This window comes from Apodemus sylvaticus, chromosome 10 (assembly GCF_947179515.1).
Source record: "Apodemus sylvaticus chromosome 10, mApoSyl1.1, whole genome shotgun sequence".
Taxonomy (NCBI): Eukaryota; Metazoa; Chordata; class Mammalia; order Rodentia; family Muridae; genus Apodemus; species Apodemus sylvaticus.
Genome location: NC_067481.1, coordinates 13,653,179 through 13,672,578, shown reverse-complemented (window position 1 = coordinate 13,672,578; position 19,400 = coordinate 13,653,179). Strand labels below are relative to the sequence as shown.

Below are 19,400 nucleotides of genomic sequence, written 5' to 3'. Positions count from 1 at the left end.
TTTCTTTTATAGCCTTCCAAAGAGATTGATTATGATCTCCTTATATTCCCGGGACATAATGACCGGATACAGTTGTGGTTGAGCATGATCGACCTGTGCCCACACACCTGCACCTCTCCCTTATGTATTCTGTCGGCTGAGATGTATGCCCAGCCACTGTCTCTGTCGGCACCCACACGCCATGTTGCTGCCTCCGAACGTCCTCACCTCCTGTGCCTCTCAGCTTTGACTCACCCTAAGTTGGTTGCTCCCAAGCAAGATTCTCCATCTAAAATTCTGCTTAAAATCCTAGGCCCATTGCATGCCAAGCAGCATTCCACGCCGTGCCTCTCTTTAAAGGCATAAGGCTTGCAAGACCGCCTCAGGCAGACATCAGACTGATTGGCCCTCTCCACTGAGGAGCCCGGGGCTTTCTCATCCACTTAACTGCTTCCTGAAATAGCCCAAATGAATTTATGGTGCCGCCAGCATCTGCACCGAGGGGACTGTGCTGGCAGCAAGGCAGGCTGGCTGTTCAGGCACCACAGCCGAAGCCCTGGCTCCTGCCATCGAAGAAGCCCTACGTACGCACATTTGTTATCATTGGCTCTGCCTTGGCAGGAGGGGGGCTCCCTCCCTCGCAGTCTGTTTCTACAGAAGGTGGAACTCAAGTGAAGTCAGGGCAGATGGGCAATCTCACCCAAATCCAGAAATCACATATAACCCATGTGCAAGGGAGAAAAGGTGCACACACACACACACACACACACACACACACACTGACATGGGACAAGATGGAGTCTAAGTCTCCCCGCCAGACTCAAATTCAAGGTCACTCCTGAACACCTTCGGTGCCATAGAGAGTAGCTCTCAGCCTCTTTATTGTTTCAATCCTAGAGATTGAACCTAGGACCTCATGCATGTTAGGGAAGCTGTACCACCGAGCCACAGCTCCAGCTTGGGTGTGTTTACATAGCTATAGCCCCGTCTGTAGAACAGGAGCTGTCATACCTACCCCTGAGTTTATCCTGGGTGTTGGCAGACACAAGGGAGGGAACTGCCAGCTCTCATAAGCTGTGACACATCTGCCACACGATGGGCCCTTGAGCAGCAAGCATGGTCTCTCTCATCCCTGCCACCTTCCTCTCAGAGCGGGCTTTTCTGTTGCCACTTGATAGTGAGAGAATGAGGTCATGGCTGGCAAAGGGTGCTCGAGGGATTAAACCCCAGGTGTTCCACTCATGTCTAGGGCTCTCTGCAGAGCTAACGCAAAACCGACTCACGTATTCCTATAACAAATCTTTTTATTAGCATCCTTATGCGCGTGGTCACTTCAGTCCCTGGGGTTACCAACAAGCAACGTAAGAGCCTCCCACTGGAGGGACCTCTAGTCCAGAGTGAACAAATTCAGAGCAGAAATGACAGACAGGCTTTCAGGACAGTTGCCTCTTAAACACTGGGAAAAGCCGACCCAGACGTCCCCCACTCTCTGGATGCCCAGGGCCACTCTGAGTCCCAGTCTCCTGTATGTCCCTGAGCTGTTCTGAAGCACTCCAATTAATTCCTATCTCTCCCTCAATGAGCCAGAGTGGGTCTTCCATTAATCCTGCTGGGAGGAACCCTTGACAGGCATTACCCTGTCGTTGACATGCGGTACCCTTGTCTTGGCTGTCTCACTGTAAGGCATGAGCAGTGATCCCTGTCTGAGAGAAATGTCACAGGAGTGAATGAACCTGTGCTGTTCAGGGGCCGGGCATGCAGCCGATGACTGATGGGTGGTAAAAGCCTGAACTATCCCTTCTCATGTCCGTTAGCGCCTGTAAGAAAGTCAGGATAGATACGAGCGCCGTGATGATTTTATTTTAAACCGCAGCACATTCCAAGCGATCAGAGGGATGATGGGGGAACAGCCCGACTCTGCGATGTAAGGCACCTTGTGTGAACAAATGCATACACAGGCCAAGTGCTGGGGACGGCTCAGGTGGTACAGTGCTGGGGACGGCTCAGGTGATGCAGTGCTGGGAACGGCTCAGGTAGTGCAGTGCTGGGGACGGCTCAGGTGGTGCAGTGCTGGGGACGGCTCAGGTGGTACAGTGCTGGGGACAGCTCAGGTGGTCCAGTGCTTTGCACACAAGCTTGAAGACCTGGGATTTTTTGTTTGTTTGACTGATTGTTTTGTTTTTAAAGCCAAGTGTGGTGGCAGGCACGGTGTGGAGACAGATGGGCAAGCTCAAAGGAAGTTAGGGCCCCTGTGTCAAAATACAAAGTAGATAATGTCTAGGGAACAACACCAAGCTTGATCCTTTACATACATGTGCAGGGGGAAGAGAGGAAAAGAGAGAGAAATTCAGTGAGGTCATGGATAGGTCAAGAGCACAGGCTCACAAATCCCTGGTCCCAAGAAGCCATCTGCTTCTGCGGGTCACATGCCTCGCTGTGACACAAAGCATGGGTAACTGAGAAAGCAAAATGCATCCTTATGCTCACACCCAACACCACACACACACACACACACACACACACACACCCCACACACAAATGTCCCCAAGCGATACTCTGGAGTGCCCTTAAACCTTCACACAAGGAGGGACTAAGGATTTGACTCCATCAGGAAAGCTCAGGAGAGTCTGGGTGTGGATTAGAGGAAGGGTGAAGAAAAAGACAGAAGCCCCATTTCCCAGCCACACAGCAGTAAATATCTTAGTTTGGTAGATTTCATGCTGTCTGAGCACAGCCATAAATTCCAGCCCTGTAGCTGGAATGACACAGCAGCCGTAGATTGCATGTAACAGAAATAAAACTTCACTCACACACCCAGGCAGGCTGTGGGCCGTTGGGCTGTGTCTTGGATAGGTTTCTATTGCTGTGATAAATCTGATGGAGGCATTTTCTTAGTTGACTTTCCTCTTTCTAGCTAACTCTAGCTTGAGTCAAATTGACAATGACAAACAAAACAATAATGATGATGATGATGGTGGTGGTGGTGGTGGTGGTGGTGATGATGATAAAGCAACCAGGACATCCTGTGTGCTCAAGTTTGCCAGTGCCCCCTGGGGGGTTGTTTCAAGTCACAACCAAGCCACAAGCCACATCACCTGTCATGGCATGAGGGACACTGGTGACCAGGACTCTCTGGTTCTGCATCCTGACCCCCGTCTCTGGGTTCTGCATGTCCTTCACGAGCGCTTCGATCTGAAAAACAGAACAGGAAGAACCCGCTGAATCGGACTGTTCCAGGAGCTTTTCATAACAGGAGCAAGATCCAAACATGCAAAGGGGATCCAGAGGCTTCCAACCTGGTGCAGGAGCCAAACAGACTCTAAGCAGCTACAGTACAACCAGAGCCGCATGTGTGTTCTGTAGACAGATGCCTCCCTGCCTGGGAGAACCCAGAGAGATGGATTCTGGCCCGGGGAATGTGCAGAGGCTCAGGAGCAGACTGCCCTCAACAAGAAAGACGTTGGTGGGCAGAAAATGAGAGAACACCATGAGCAGAGACTGTGGGAGGCAGTGCCCGTGACTTTGAGAAGTGAAAGGGATGAAGTGTTATTTGAAATGGGAATGGCAGGTAGAGACCAGGTCCTAGTGGTCCTCACAGGCTGCTCCTGAGTTAGATTTTGGAACAGCAGTGGTTACTGGAGAGCAGGGTGTCCATCACAAAGACAAGGAAGCAGAAAGAGGTTTTCCAAGGTAGAAAGGGGTGAGGTCGTCCCTGATCCATTCAGATTTACTGCAACTGTCCAGGAAAAAAATCATGGGACTTCCTCCCCTGTGACCACGCCCTCAAGCTGTACCAGCATAAAAGCTGATGCGCTTCTGAATCAACTAGAATGGTTCCTGTAGTGAGAATTCTGGGATTTTGATTTCTTTAAAACAGAGAGAGAGAGAGAGAGAGAGACAGAGACAGAGACAGAGACAGAGACAGACAGAGACAGAGACAGAGATAGAAAAGGCAATATTATAAGAACTCCAGGTGTAAGGATGCAGGGCTGCTTTGCACTGTCTGAAGTGTCTGACTATGATTTGCCTCATACTCTAGCAGAGACATGGTTTTCCCAGCTGTAGATAGTGTCTGCAACTATGTATCATTTGGAAGTCTGGGAATCTTTCAGGCAATATATAAATACTAGGGCCTGGGGAGGCAGGGTTGGTGAGTGCTAGTCACTGGGGCTGGGGGTTGGTTGTGGTTTGTTAGTAATCATGCTCAAAGAAGAAACAAGAAGAAAGAAATTAAGATCAAGGGACTCTCTCTCCCTTCTTCCCTTTCTCTCTCTCTCTCTCTCCCTCCCTCCCTCCCTCCCTCCCTCCTTTCCTCTCTCCCTCCTCTATCCTTCTTTTTCTCCTATCTAGTGATAGAGAGTGATAAAAGGTGGGCAAAAGAGGAACCCACAAAGTAGCAAAGAGCAGCTACAAGTTCCTGGGATCCTTTTCTCTTCTTCTCCTCTAATATTCCAGGAGCTTTACCCTGACCACTCTACTCAAAGCTGTGACTTCAGTATCCTCAGATCTCCTGACCCCTGGCTGCTTTTCTATAGCATTCACCTCCTAACACACAGAGCAATTTACTTCAGTCTGTTGTTTATTGAGTGTCTCCCCTTTGCACCTAGAAACTCAGCTCTTGGAGACTGGTCTTTCTCTGTTGATGCTTCCTCCTGTATTCCAAATGCCTGAAGGAGTGTCTTACGTAGGGCTGGTGCTAAACAAGCATGAGACACGTACATTAATAAGCAAACAAAGGCAACCTGAGGAAGACGGAAAGGAGACAGGATTCTGAACACTCTGACAAAGCGAAAACTGGCCACATTTGCAGTGTCTGGATAGTTGAGTGAGAGTGTCTGGCTTATGGTAATGATGCTAAGGTTTGGGTCCTACCTGACTAGAGCAGTTAATTACCAGAAAAAGAAAAATCCCGAAGAATGGCTAGGAATATGGCTCTGGGTAAGAGCATTGCCTAGTATGGTGGAGGTCTTGGGTTTAACCCCAATGCACAGATGGGGAGGAGAGAGAAGAAGAGAAGAAAGGGAGCCCAGAGGAAAGATGGAGGGAGGGTAGGGGGAGAGAAGAGAAATGTATCGCTTCTGCCTTGGCACGATTACACAGGGCTGCTGAGAGACTCGCACTGTGTGGAGATGACTGCCCTGAGTACTAAAAAGGCAAGAGTCAGGAGACAAAAGGTAATGAGTAGACAGGAGAGCGTGGAAGCCAAAGAAAAATGACAAGCAGTCCAAGGAAACTAGAAGCATGGGAAGAGAAGACATCCCAGGGAGAGGCCTTAGCCTCACTTTTGTTAAAAAGACTCTTATCTTCTGCTGGGCTTGGGAGCACATGCCTGTAACACCTGCATTCTGGAATTAAGAGGCTGGAGGATCATTTCAAGTTCCGGGCCAGCCACGGCTGCATGGTGAGACCCTGTCCCAGTAAAACTTAAATAGGGGGCAGGGGCAGAAAAATGGTTTAGCAAGTAAAGACACTTGATCCTGGCTTTGAGCCTCAGACCCCTCAAAAGGGTGGGTGGAGAGAATCAGCTCTACAAGTCGTCCTTTGATTTCCATGTATGTACTGTGGCGCACATACCAAACACCCCACCCAACACACAGACCCACAAGTAACAAAGAACGTGTTTACACCTTACAAGTCAATATAATATTCACCACAGAATATGGTGACACATGACAATAACCCTAGCACTTGGAAGAGGAATGCAGTAAGTTTGCTACAAGTTTGAGACCAGACTGTTCTACATAGTGAGTTCCAGGCCAGCCAGGGTTACATAGTAGGGCTTTGTCTCAAAAAACAAACAAACAAAAATATGACAACAAATGCAACAAAGTAATATTTCCACTGGGGGAGAGGAACTAAATGGAAATAAAATCAGGTGAGAGATAGTTTTAAGCAGAATAGATGTTTTCTATGGGCAAAAGAAATGGCCTAGATGTTTCTATTACTATTTGGTGTTTATGGTTGATACTAAGTCTCATGTACAGGGATACTAAGTCTCAGGAGTCACCTCCTCAAGAAGTTCCCATTAATAGGGAGACCACCACAGCCTCTCTCTAGACCATCAATGATTCTAGTGGCTATCATTGTTTAGCAAGGAGGTATATCCCTGGGGAATGCTGGGAAACCAAAGAACAATGGTAGTTCTTACGTCTAAGATTGCACTGGACAATCATCTCTATCCTCTGGGAAGATATTGCAAGATCCCAGCAGATGTTAAAGATACAGACTACATCCAGGATATGTTCATTTATCCTAAACATACATTGCAATGATAAACTTGAATTTATATAGAATGCACAGGAAGTATTCTGGCCTGCATCTGGTTTGGTCTATAGAAGTAGGGCCTTGGGGAAGCAATTGGGTCATGAGGATTCTGACCAACGGGTTAATTCATCTATGGGTTCATAATCTAAAAGACTATTGGGGGTGATGGGAACTTTGGGGGAGGGTGGAGAGGAGAGCAGAGTCCTTGGAGATATGTCCCTGCAAGCTACATCCTGCCTTGCCTGCCCCTCCCGCTCCCCCACTCTCTCTCTCCCACTACCTGTTTATCATGTTTGGACTGAGGTTGATCCCAGGTTAGCAATGAAGAGAACTGAAGTTGCTGATAAGGAGAAAATGTTGTAACAAGATATGATGAAGACCAAGTCCAAAGGATCATGTGAACACAAGCCATTTAGAGAGCTGGGGAGGCTCTGCTTCCAGAGTGAATATTACAAGACACCCAGAAGGTGGGTAATAGGAAGATCAGATGGAAGATACAGTGTCTCTAGGCTAAAGGGAAGCTAGATCAAAGGCCTGGGACCTGAACCAACAAATGAGAACAAAGAACCCCTCTGTCTTTCCCTGGTCCACAGCTCTATCCTGAAGTCTGTGAGCTGCACACACTTGGATATACCCTCAGGACTAGCCTACACCCATCCTCGGTAACACCCAAGGCAAGTAGCTTCTCAATTTAACAAGCCTGATGCTAGCACAGTGCCTCTGACTCTCAGCAGCTGCTCTGATAGACAAGTCCTTTTGCACCTTGAAGGTGCTTGTGGTCAGAGGCAAAATAAGCCCCAGATTCTCAGCCCCCCCTCCTGGGATTCCTTTCTCTCTTAACTGAAGAACTTGGGGCAGCCCATTTGAGCTTATGGGGTCTCTTTCCCCTTTTCCAAAACAGCAACATGTGTCTCACTAATTTATATGGATGGATAATAGCTTGATATCTAATTAAGTGACTGTTAGAATGCTTTACAGGGAGGTGTGTGTGTGTGTGTGTGTGTGTGTGTGTGTACCCTTTTGATTGTGGCATCAGGTTGATACTCAACTGGCTTCCGGAATGTTTGGTTGCAGGTTTTTAGATTGTTTTCATTAGGAATTCTGGGAGTATAAGCTGTCACGCTTACATCCCTTTAAGAAAGTAGCATGCATGCAATTAATGCATCTGTGGAACTCAGCAACTGATCTGTTTAGACATCTGTGGGTGAAAACTCAACCCCATCACTGAAACAAATTCAGGTACTTATTGAGTACTGGGATGGCACAAAACAGTGAAAGATACACCCCCAGTCCTCAAAGATACACTCCCAGTACTCAGACATATACCACAGTCCTCAGAAATAAACCCCCAGTCCTCAGACATATACTCCCAGTCCTCAGACATATACCCATAGTACTCAGACACATAGCCCAGTCCTCAGAGAGTGGTATGGAAATTAGTTTAAAACAAGGAATCTGGGTGCCAGGAGAGCTCAATTCAAAATTCTGCTCCAAGCTAAAATTGAGAAACCTTAAACTGTGAAGTTTAGGCAGGGGCAGGTGGCATAGCTCAGAGGAAGAGCACACACGTAGCATGCATGGAGCCCTTAGTTTGACACCCAGAGGCCAAACAAAGAAACAGAGAGCTGAAGCTGAACATTTTATTGATTCATTCAAATCTCCATAAACTGGAGCTCGTGGCCTTCGTCGTCATGGGGATGCTGTGAAGATTAAACATGAGATTAGGCATTGAAGCGTTAAGATAAGCCGTAGTACTTATGAGACCCAAATTACACACTGAGTTATAAATAAGGACAATGCTTGTAGTATTAAAAGCCAGAAGGGGAAGGTAATTAAAATAACCCCCAAAACTCTGTGAGGAGGGTGGGTAGAATTGCCCCGAGAGTTGAACTGTACTTCCACAGGGAGTGGTGTGGAAGCCTACTGAGCCTCTCTCTCTACACAGGGAAGTAGGGAGGCTGACACGTGCACTCTTGTGTATGCAACAATAGACGGTGCTAGAGACATTGCTCAAAGAAGTTAAAACTCAACATTAAGGACACTCCATGTGATCCAGCCATCTGACCCTCAGACATTCATATAAAGAAGATGAAATTGGAATCTTGAGAAGAATCTGCATCTGCAAGTTAGCTTCGTCATTATTTACAATGGCCAAGATGTGGGAAGAATGTGCAGTGTAGCTATAAACACGTAAAGAGATAAGTAATATGTCACACACACATACACACAAACACACAAGCACATGCACACATGCATACATGCACCCACACACATGCATGCATAGTATGCATGTACCCACACACATGTATATATGCCAGAAGATAAGTCTGCAATATTCAAAGATATGGATGAGCAGTGTGGACGTAATTCACTTTGGTAGAGGAATACTTCAGACACATAATTAGACAGATTGCTCATAGGAAGTGCTCTTTAAAAGCAAAATCAGCTTAAAGAAAGCTGGTTGACTGGGGCGGAGTCTAAGAGGAGAAAGGGGGATTTACTAATTGAGAGGTATAAAATTTCAGCTAAGAGGAGTAAATCTTAGAAGCATGCTTACAATATTGGGGTTTTTTGCGGGGGAGTTGTCTTTGTTTTTGTCTTTTTGTTTTTTAGTTGATAATGCTGAGCTGTGCACTTAAAACTCTCAAGTTAGATCTCATGCTAAAGTCTTACCACAATAAAATAAAATTAAAATTAAAAGAGAGAGGCTAACCCAGTTGCGGAGGTTAAAGATCATTCGGGGAAGCCCTGAACTGAAGGTCCTACCTGCTGCCTCCCTCCCACTCACCCACCTTGCCTTGAAGCTGGAGGGCTCCCACCTTCTCCTGAGCGTGGGCGCTGTCCTCATTCAGCCCTGAGAGAGGTACTGGGGAGTATTCATCTTTGTTGCAACATTAGCATTTGCAGCTAAGCCACTAATTCAGGATCCAGGCTCCCACACGCAGGCCAAAGGTCAGCCTGAAGCTGGAACCCAGCCGTTCCAGGAATGCCTCATTTACTACTCCTGTCTGTCTTTCCCAGTTCCCAGTTCCATCAGGATCGGAAATTGCATTTCAGGGTCTGAGCAGGTGGCTCAGTCCATAAAGTGCTAACCACAAAACCAAGAGGAGAACCCCAGGGCAATGCCCAGCACTGCCACACACGTAAAACGCCAGGTGTAATCCATGGAATCCCAAAGCTGGAGAGGAAGGTCCCTGGCCTATTCTAACTGGTGAACCCCAAGTCCTAGTGCAAGGCCCTGTCTCAAAAACAAGGTGGGTGGTTTCTGAAGACTAACACCCAACCTTGACTTCTGGTCTCCATACACATATGCATATATACAAACACATTTGCAACTATACACATACACACATAACACAAACGAACACACACACCTATAGCTTCAGAATTTTTGGCCTTCTGTGAGATAAGAGCTTAAAAATGTCTCAGGTCAGAGGTCATCCATGGGGTTAAGTAGCAGACACAGAATCAGAGGGCCCAGTAGAGACTGAAGCTGGAGCTGGGTGACAGCTGCAGCCAGGGAGCTGGCCAAGGGACCAAGAACACCATATGAATAGGAAAGAGTGATTATCTGGAAGGGGATCGTCACATCCAGCCCAACGCTCTTATTATGCTAACTTTCCAAGAGTTCTCAGCTGTGTCTCAGAGACATAAAGAAGTACCTGACTTTCTGAAACTAAAGCCAATACTCCTTTTTCTCATGTTAGCTACCAATCTGAAAGGATAAATTCACTTAAAATGTGTTTTTGTGTGTTTGTGTACGTGTGTATGCACATGTGTGTATCTGTGTATGTGTGAATATGTATACACGTGTGTATACATGTGTGCATGTGTGTATCTGTGTGTGTCTATGTATATGTATACATGTGTGTAAATGTGTGTATGCATGTGTGCGTGTGTGTGTGTGTGTGTGTGTGTGTGTGTGTATGCATGTGTGCATGTGTGTGTGGTGTGTGTCTGTGTATGTATGTGTGTATATGTATATGTGTGTATAAATGTGTATATGCATGTGTGCATGTGTGCATGTGTGTGTATGTATGTGTGTGCCTGTGAAGGCTGGAGGACAACCTCTCTCCTGTCGCTCAAGCCACTGCCTTGTTTCTGAGGGTCCCTCATTCTGCAAGCAGGTTGAATACAGTGTCTGGGGGTTCCACCTGTCTGCCTCCCCCGCACAGGGATTACAAGTGTGAACCACCACACATGGACCCTTTTTAAATATATATGTGCTCTGGGCATTTTACTGAGTTATCTTCTCCACCTTCAAAATTGTTTTGTTCGATGAAACAATGTTTCTTGCAAATGGGGGGCCATATATTGGAGAAGAGACGGGATCCCACCTTAAAAGTTAGAAATTCTGAGTTTCCCCAAGAGAAAGTCAGCAGATTTGATTCCTTGTCTTTGCAATTAAAAAAAAAAAAACCTGGTTATTAAGAATTTGAAAATAACCTTCAGAGGAGGAATAATGAGAGTTATTTTAAAAATTACAATGAGGGAGTCAGATTTCTTTCTAACAGGTGTGTCAGCCTTCACAAAAAGGAGAAGCCTGTGGGAGGGGGTTTCATCACACTTAGCTAGGGGAACATTGTGAGGGAGTCGGCACACTGGGATTCCGACCAATTTTTCTCAGGCTTTCCCCCCCATAAATCCCTCTGAGGGGGTCTCCCCAGTCACTTAAAACTGACGGGATTCTAAGCTCAAGGCGCCATCTCTGAGAGACTCTTATAGTTTGAAAAGTGTTCCCCAAATGTATATACCAGCCTCAGCATCTCTGAAGAGAGGTGTTTTGAGAAGCAGAGGGGGGTCTTAAAAAGAGAAAAGCGTGGTAAGAGCCAAGTGTGTGGGGACACACATGCAATCCTACCATTGCCTGACAAGCAGAGGCCAGAGACTCAAACAGTCAACACTAGCCTGAATTACACAGCAAGAACCCTGTATTAAAAAGCCAAGGGCTGATTCTGGCAAGAAGGCCCCGTGAGGAAAGGTACTTGCAACCAAGGCTTAGTCTCTGGGAGCCATATGGTGGGAGGAGAGAACTGACTCTCAAAAGTTGTCCTTCAACTTCTACACATGTGTGGTGGGGTAAGTACACATCCACAAATAAACTAAAAAGTGAGATTTTTAAAAACAAGCATTTTTAATGGGAAGAACAAGCCAAGAGGCAGTGGTAGATAGAGCAGGACCTAGCTTTCATAAAGCTTTGAATTCAATCCCCAGGGACACCAAACACATGCGTGCATGCGCGTGTGCACACGCGCGCACACACACAAGCATGCACACACACACACATGCGCACACATGCATTAGACCCCAGATGAGATGATAATGTGAGGACAGAGAACAGCTATCTACAATCCAAGCCACCAAGGCTTCTCAGGAGCCGTTCCCTGCCAAGGGCTGAACTCAGATTTCCATCTCCAGGACTATAAGAAAGTGTGTTTCTTGTTATTTAAACCATTCAACCTTCCTGGGACTTGTGCTATAAACTTTCACACTACCCATCATCCCTAGGTAAAGAATAGCTGCAACCATCCCCACTCTGCTCCCAAGAAGACCAGCTTTTAGCTCCTCTCAAGATAAAGAATCAGCCGGGTTCCCAGGCAACACACACAAAAAACACCATAAAACCAGGCCCCTGCTGGGCCCCTGGATGACCCCATGTTGGCCTCCTAGATGCACGTTCCTGGCTGAAACTTGACTCGGGGTGAGCTAGGGACCCACAGCCTCATAAAGGGATCAGAAGAGATGGCTTTGATGGCTCCAACATCCCACCTACCACACCCACGCTGCTCCCCAAATTAAGGAGCTGTCACTCATAGTGGAAGATCTCAGGGGCTGGAATTTTCCTTAACACTGAAGAAGGCTCCCAAGGGGACAATCGTAATTAGTGCTTTCCTATATTGAGATGGGGCAAGTAACCCAAAACCACAGGGTTGTTTTTCTAACTGAGGCGCTTGTGACCTCACAAATAAGCCATGGTCAGCTCAACTCAACGGATTAAAGACATCCCAGCTCTCTGCCACTACATGGTGGTCTTGCCCCAAAATCTGCTTTCTCCACCCTATTTTTTGCTCAGCAAGGCATAGCAGGCATCCCCAGCTAAGGACTGTGGTTAGATTCTGCTTTTGTGTCATGCACATCCCTGGTCACTAAATCCAACCCCATTGGGCAGTCCTCTGATGTCCTCTGGACGACGGTCTCTGCCTCAGTTGGTCCACAGAGTTCAGTGTGTTCTCCAGCTCATCCTCCTAAGTGATGAGTTTAGCATCCACTCACCATGACCATACTGCCCCTTAAATTAAGGAAGAGTGCCCTGTGGACATTTTGAGTGTGGACATTATCTATTGGGGATCTGCCCGGTGCAAGGTAGATTATTAATTAGTATCCCATCGCTGGTAAAATTCACCGTTGGGTACCTATAATATATCCAGTTGTTGTCCAGTGTCCCCAGAGGCTATTGTTTCAAATGTATATTCAAACCACCTAACAAGTTCTTCTAGAAAGTCTAATGCTTGGGCAGAATGCAGCTTGGGTGGTAGGGCGCCCGTCTGCCATGGTGATGCACTGGGCTTAATTCCCAATGCCACCTAAACTGGGTGTGGTGTCACACATCTTCAGTATCAGCACTTGGGAAGTGGAGTGGGAGGGTCAGAAGCCCGGGTCATTCTCTGCTGCGTAGGAATTCTTAGGCCAGCCTGGGATACCTCAGTTCCTAGCTTGGTATCAGCGATTCCAAAATGCAGCCAGCATCAAGAAGCTCACAGTCTCAACAGAACCACCCCTGTAGCATGTAAACTAACCCACAGCATTCATCCCCGGTCTTAAAAAACATCAAACGGCATCTCATCAAATGCAGAAAGCATCAGATCTTCACCGCATCATGGGAGGCTCTCCAGCGTCAGCCTATCGTACCTTCGGCCTTCCCATCCACCCACCTCAACACCCACCCCGTGCCCTCTCTGGCTGCTGATCTGGACTCATGGAGTCTTCCATACGGACAGGCTATCCTACATGTATGCATTCTATATCCGCCTAAGATGTTGCTCATCTTCCCCTCCTCCTGGAAAAAGATCAATAATTTTTCATAACTCAGTTACAAGCCTCCTTGTGAAACCTTACTCCTCCAATCCTGAGCACAGCATACTTCTCCCACACTGGGTGCATCCTCCAACGATGCCTGTCACAACCAGGTAGCATGTGTCTCATGGCTTACCCAGTATGGCTTTCCCACTGGACTCCAAGCTCCTTGGTGCACCTGGCACCCCGCACCCAGTGCTGCACTTTGTATACTAAATAAAGAGGATGGTATGGGAGCGTGATCCCTCCCTCTGCACCAAGTCTCCTTAACACCACTGCTTCTCAATTGCTGTCTAAGCAGATAGAAACTATCATAAGCCCCATAGAAAAGTCAAGTCACGTAACAGAGGGCTCCTTCCTATGGCATCAAGAAATTCCCCAGGGCACTGATAGCTACAATGGCCGGGATAGTGGCCATGTTACCATTGAGATATGCAGACTAGCACCAGAGTAAGGGTCTATGGGGCTATGTGTCACCAGCTAATCCCACAGCAAAGCCCTGGCAGAGGGGCCTCTACCTTTCTGTAACACTTGTCTTCTTGAGCCAAGATCTCACTATGTAGCTGTAACAGACAGTTTTTATGTCAGCTTGGCACAAGATAGGGTCATTTTGGAAGAAGAAATCTTAATAAAGAAAATGCCTCAATAGGGTTAGCTTGTGAGTCAGCTTGTAGGGTATTTTCTTGATTGAGGATTAATATGGGAAGGCCCAGCTTACTTACAGTAGGCAGTGCCACCACTGAGCTAGTGGTCCTGGATGCTATCAGACATCAGGCTGAGCAAGCACTGGGGAGCAATTCAGTCAGCAGTGGTCCTCTGTGGCCTCTGCTTCACTCCCTGACTCCAGGGTTTGGCCATGACTTATTTCCCTCAATGACAAACTGCTCCCTGGAAGTATACGATAAAACAAACCCTTTCCTCCCCAAGTTGCTTTGGGTCATGGTGTTTATCCCAACAACAGTAACCCCAACTAAAGACAGCAGGCAAGGATGGCCTCGTTCCTCTGATCCTCCTGCCTCCACCTCCCAAGCACTGGGATTACAAATATGCACACCATATCTAGTGCGTGGACTGAGGAGTGAATCCAGGCCTTCCTAAACATGCCCGGGTATCAATATCTTGAAGAAGCTCTGCTATTCCAGATGACCAGCAACTTGGCTTAGGGGCGTCCTCTCCAGGCACTGCACTGAGCTTGAGGTGGAGGCCTGTGAGACAAGGTCCCACTGAGCAGGATTGGTCTCCCGCCTTTGGGAAGAGCCTCCCTCCATTTCCAGGGGGTCTGGAGTCATGGGGCAGGTACAGGAGACCCTCAAATTGACTCACTGGAGTCAGAGGAAACGAAGATAGCGTGTTACCCGTCTGGTTCACCGCGGTGGTCATCTTTGTTTATAATCGGCCACATTGCCTGTCTGTTCCAAACTTTGCAATGATTCCCTAGAGTGGATGGGGGAATCAAACGCCTTCAAGGCATTCTGAGGGCTCATTATTCTCTCCCCTGCCCCCTCTACTTTTCTGCCTGTTTCCTTGTGCTTTAGAATATGTCTACCAAGGGCCAACAGACCCTCAAGCTCACCAGATTCAATGTGTCTTTGCACTTCTGTACCTTGGCTTATGTTGTCCCCTCTACCTGCAATCTCTGTCCCTCTGTCCCTCCCTCCTCCCCCTCCTTCTTCTTCCTCCTCCTCTCTCTGTGCCTCTGTCTGTCTCTGTGTGTTTGTCTCTGTCTCTCTCTCTTCCTCCTCCTCTTTCTCTTTCTCTCTCTCTCTCTCTCTCTCTCTCTCTCTCTCTCTCTCTCTCTCCCCCTAGACTCTCTCACTTATCCTTTCATTCTCAGACTCATGTCCCCCAAGCACACAGGCCTTCTCACAACCCCCTCACGTATCCCACACCATAAGAAAACCCTGATTGTTGTATGACAATTGCACAGACAAGGCCATGCCTATATTGTTTCCAGGTTCCACCTATGCTTGTGTGACTGGTGAGTCACTCAACCTCTCTGAGCCTCAGTACCCTTCTCTCTGTAAAGGACAATAACAACTGTCTGACAAAACAAGATAATGCGTGCAGAGCCCTGGCCACCTCAGACACTGAAGGAGTGGGGAATGTACCTGCACCTGGGCCCACATTCTGCTAGTCCAGGCCTCTTTCTGAAAGCCTGGTTATGGAGCTCAAGTGGATAACTGCTGAGGATTTTCTACCATAGGCTCCTGAGGTTCTGTAGACCTCTGCTCTCTCCTCTGACCTAAGGGGTTCTGTGATCCAATTCAAGACCCCAGCGGGCACAGATGGGATGCAGACAGGACCCTTACCAGGGCAAGGCAGATAAGGAAACAATACTGTGGGTGAAGAGGACAGAGTCTGTAGACCCAAGGAGGGAAGTTGCTCTCCCCATGGAATCAGAAAAGCCTGATTCACGGAGGAGCAGGAATTTGGCCCCAGGGGGAGAAAGGATAGTCCTGGAAGGGCATGGGGTCCTAGGGAAATGGGGACATTCTGAGTGACAGCTCAGGGTGCCTCGGCTGCTTTGTTCTCCTTGGAGGGCAGGCATGGGAGGAGAGTGAGAGGAAGAACAGGGAGATTGTGGAAGCCGGGCCCTGAGCGGCCAGCCTGCAGAGGGTGGACAGTGTCCTGTGGGCCTAGGAAGCCAATAGGGTGGGGGACGGGGGAGCATCCTGTGAGAGAGCTCATTCATGTTGGGAAAGAAAACCAACGTGTATGAAGAGTGTCAGGAAGGAAGGGAGAGTCAGTGAGGACCATGAAGTAGGGTGAGTGCAGAGACTGTGGAAGAAGAGGCTTGGCTGGGAGTAAAGGGGAGACAGGATGGGATAGATGGGACCAGACAGAGTGGAGAAGGGGAGGCTGAGGTAGAGGTGAAGAAGGTTAGGATGAAGAGGAGAAGAGGACAGGCTGGGGAGGAAGTGAGGAGCTCCGGGGGAGGAGCTGAGAGGTCCAAGGAGCTGAGGAAGATTGTGGGGAGGGGGGTAAGGTATGTGGGAGGAGGGGGAGGCTGGAGAGCAAACCAGCACTCAGAAGGCCGAGGGGAAGGGTGTGTGGGAACCATAAAGGCATGAGTGCTACAGAGAGGTACTCTAAGCCTCCAAGCCAGGGCCATTCTGCACAGAAGGCAAAGACCGTCCTAGACACTGTCTGAAGATGGTGTTTGCCTTGTGACCACCAGACTCGGGCAGCTTGTCCTTTCAGGAGCTGGGGCTGCACTGTCTACTCTTCTGAGTGAGACAGTGTCCCCTCCCGTTTGCGGCATGGCCCTCACGTCTCTTCTACCTGGCTTCTCGGGGAGATGACCAGGGGTGACAAATGTCCTGGTGTGCCCAGGTCCATCCAGCTTTTAACATCTTGTAGATTAGGACAGTTAGTCACCAATTGCACCCAGTGGCTAAGCTCCAGGGGGCTCTGGGCAGGGAGGGGCCAGCTTGTCACAGAGCATCAGGCTAATTCTCCTCAACAGGATAATCCCATGAGAAGTGGCATGAGTCAGAGGTGGGGCAGACAAGTGACCCGAGATTTAATCCTGTGAATGACTCTTCCCACACTTTCTAACTTAAAAGCCCAGAACAAAACGAACCACCTTGTCCCCAGACACGTTACCCCATAGGTACAGTCCACCTCCCACACGTCCATCGGGAACGGACACCCTGTGCTGGCCATTTGCCATCCGCAAGAAAAGGTTCTAACTGTACAGAAAACACACAGATTGTCACCCTGGGGTTGGGGGAGGCTCTCAATCCCACAAATCACATTTTCCTGGTCTTTTTATACACACACGCATACACACACTTTAAAATCCTGCTGTTTGGTATTGGAGGAAATGTTCAAAACGTGCATTTGATAGCCGATTCCTTGTAACGATATCGGCTGTCTCAAATCTCTGCGCAGCTTCAAGCACCCTCCTGAGTAACAGGTTGTTTTTGGCCTGCAGCAGACCATCACGGCTGCCTTCGAATTCTCCACTATAAACAGTTTACGAGAAAACCCAATCATTATGGTTTTTAAATGCAGCACATATAGCAACACAGAAGTCATTTAGTAGAATTGGGCAGCACGGACCGACCTAGATGGACGCCCTCTGCCCCTACCCAGTCTTCCCTTGGACAGTCCACATACTGGGTCCCCGCCCACTTGCCAGAGTCCAGGTGGGGACACCCGGGGTACCTTTTGGAGAAATGCCATCCTCGGCCTGTACTGCTGGCCCTGGTGTCGGATCGTCATTCTGGACCCTGGATGAATTCACGACCACAACACGAACGGGAGCGAAAGGGGAAACCCCCAAGTTCACAGGCCAGCCTGGTCCGCCCCAGCCTGGGCGTGGACCGGGAGGCACAGAAAGCGGAGCGCGCAGGGCCGAGAAAGCCGCCCGCCGCCCCTCGACTCTCCCTCGCACCCGCCGACATGCAAAGCAGCTGGAATTCGCGCCAACCAATCAGCGAGCAGCGCTGCGCGCTCATTAGCATCCACTGCGCGGGCTCCCACCTGCCACCAGGGGGCGGCGTCCGGCCCCACCTGGACCAAACCTCAGGTAGGAAGGCCCGGATCAGGGATGCTGAAGCTAGAGCGTCTGCCCCAAGGTGTGTGAGCCTGTTAACCTAAGAGAAGTTATATACAGAAGTGAGACAGAGCACAGCGGGAACGGGGCTTTCCCGTGCCAGCTTGGAGAAGAGTTGGGCATCTTTGGGTAAGTTAGCGCTAAGAATTTCTTTATGAAAGAAGTAAAAATTTTAAACAGTTTCATGATATCCAACAGAAGTGTCCATCCAGGTAGTGGTGGCGCACGCCTTTAATCCCAGCACTTGGGAGGCAGAAGCAGGCAGATTTCTGAGTTCGATCGAGGCAAGCCTGGTCTACAGAATGAGTTCCAGGACAGCCAGGGCTATACAGAGAAACCCTGTCTCAAAAAAGAAGAAGAAGAAGAAGAAGAAGAAGAAGAAGAAGAAGAAGAAGAAGAAGAAGAAGAAGAAGAAGAAGAAGAAGAAGAAGAAGAAGAAGAAGAAGAAGAAGAAGAAGAAGAAGAAGAAGAAGAAGAAGAAGAAGAAGAAGAAGTGTCCATCAAGCCTTTAATAGATAAAGGAGCAAAGCCGTGATTGCTCCTAAATAAATATTTAAGAAAAAATATCAGATGTCGACTTATATTTATTGACCTAATAAATAGACTAATTGGTAAGATGTTGGCTTCAAGAGAGGAAGAAGTAAGGAAGTCCTTAGACACTCGTTAGCTAGCTGTGTGCCCTTAGGTAAATTATATTTTACTTCTAATTCCTGATATTTGTATTTGTTTGTCTTTAATAGACTCTTAAAGGAACTTTTATGGTTTTATTTTTTAAAGATTTAATTTATACATATGAGTACACTGTAGCTGTCTTCAGACACACCAGAAGAGAACATCAGATCCCATTACATGGTGGTCATGAGCCACTATGTAGTTGCTGGGAATTGAACTCAGGACTTCTGGAGGAGTAGCCAGTGCTCTTAACTGCTGAGTCATCTCTCCAGCCCTTAAAGAAACTTTTAAGTTGACCTAAAAATTGGGCAGATGGAACAGAATAGAGGCCTCTAGAGTGTCCATCTGCTCTACACATTCATAACCCCTCTCATGATCAACCTGTCTGGGGAGATTGGTATGTGTTGCCAATTGGTGGGCCTATACTAGCATATATCTAGGGGGAAAAAAGGATGGCGACCCGCTTAGTTTACACAGGCAGGATAGATATGCAGTGTAGTGTCTCACATGTTTAAGCTGAAAACAAACAAAGTGATTTCCCTTAGTGGTGCTCAGTCAACTGGTATACCTTCAGAGTATAAGCCCTTATCCACTATTTGTTTTTTTTCTTTCAGGGCATGTTTATTAGTAAGAATCCATTGAACGCTGCTGGACACTCTCAAAAACATGCTCACACACATGTTCACACAACACTGATTTGCGTTTGCAAAACCATGTCAAAGTTCTGGTTTCCTTTGGACCCCATCCAGAAGCCCTTGCAGCACAACCTTCAGTAGAAAGAATCTGAGCTCTCCAGGGATCGGTTGGTACAGAGGACCAGAGTCTCTGCCAATCAAACCAGGCATCTAAG

General features: G+C 47.9%; 1 protein-coding gene across 2 annotated transcripts in view; it reads right to left on the bottom strand.

The window, feature by feature from the left end:
- Positions 1-17,698, bottom strand: part of Rgs9 (regulator of G protein signaling 9) — a 68,638-nt gene extending 50,940 nt beyond the window's left edge. For both annotated transcript variants that reach the window (XM_052196377.1, XM_052196378.1), the window contains exons 1-2: positions 17,488-17,698; positions 3,075-3,171 (exon numbers count right to left, since the gene is read on the bottom strand). In XM_052196377.1, the coding sequence (XP_052052337.1) occupies positions 3,075-3,171; positions 17,488-17,544 (154 nt within the window). In that variant the 5' untranslated portion in view covers positions 17,545-17,698. The remainder of the gene's footprint in view (positions 1-3,074; positions 3,172-17,487) is intronic.
- Between the last annotated feature and the right edge of the window lie 1,702 nt (positions 17,699-19,400).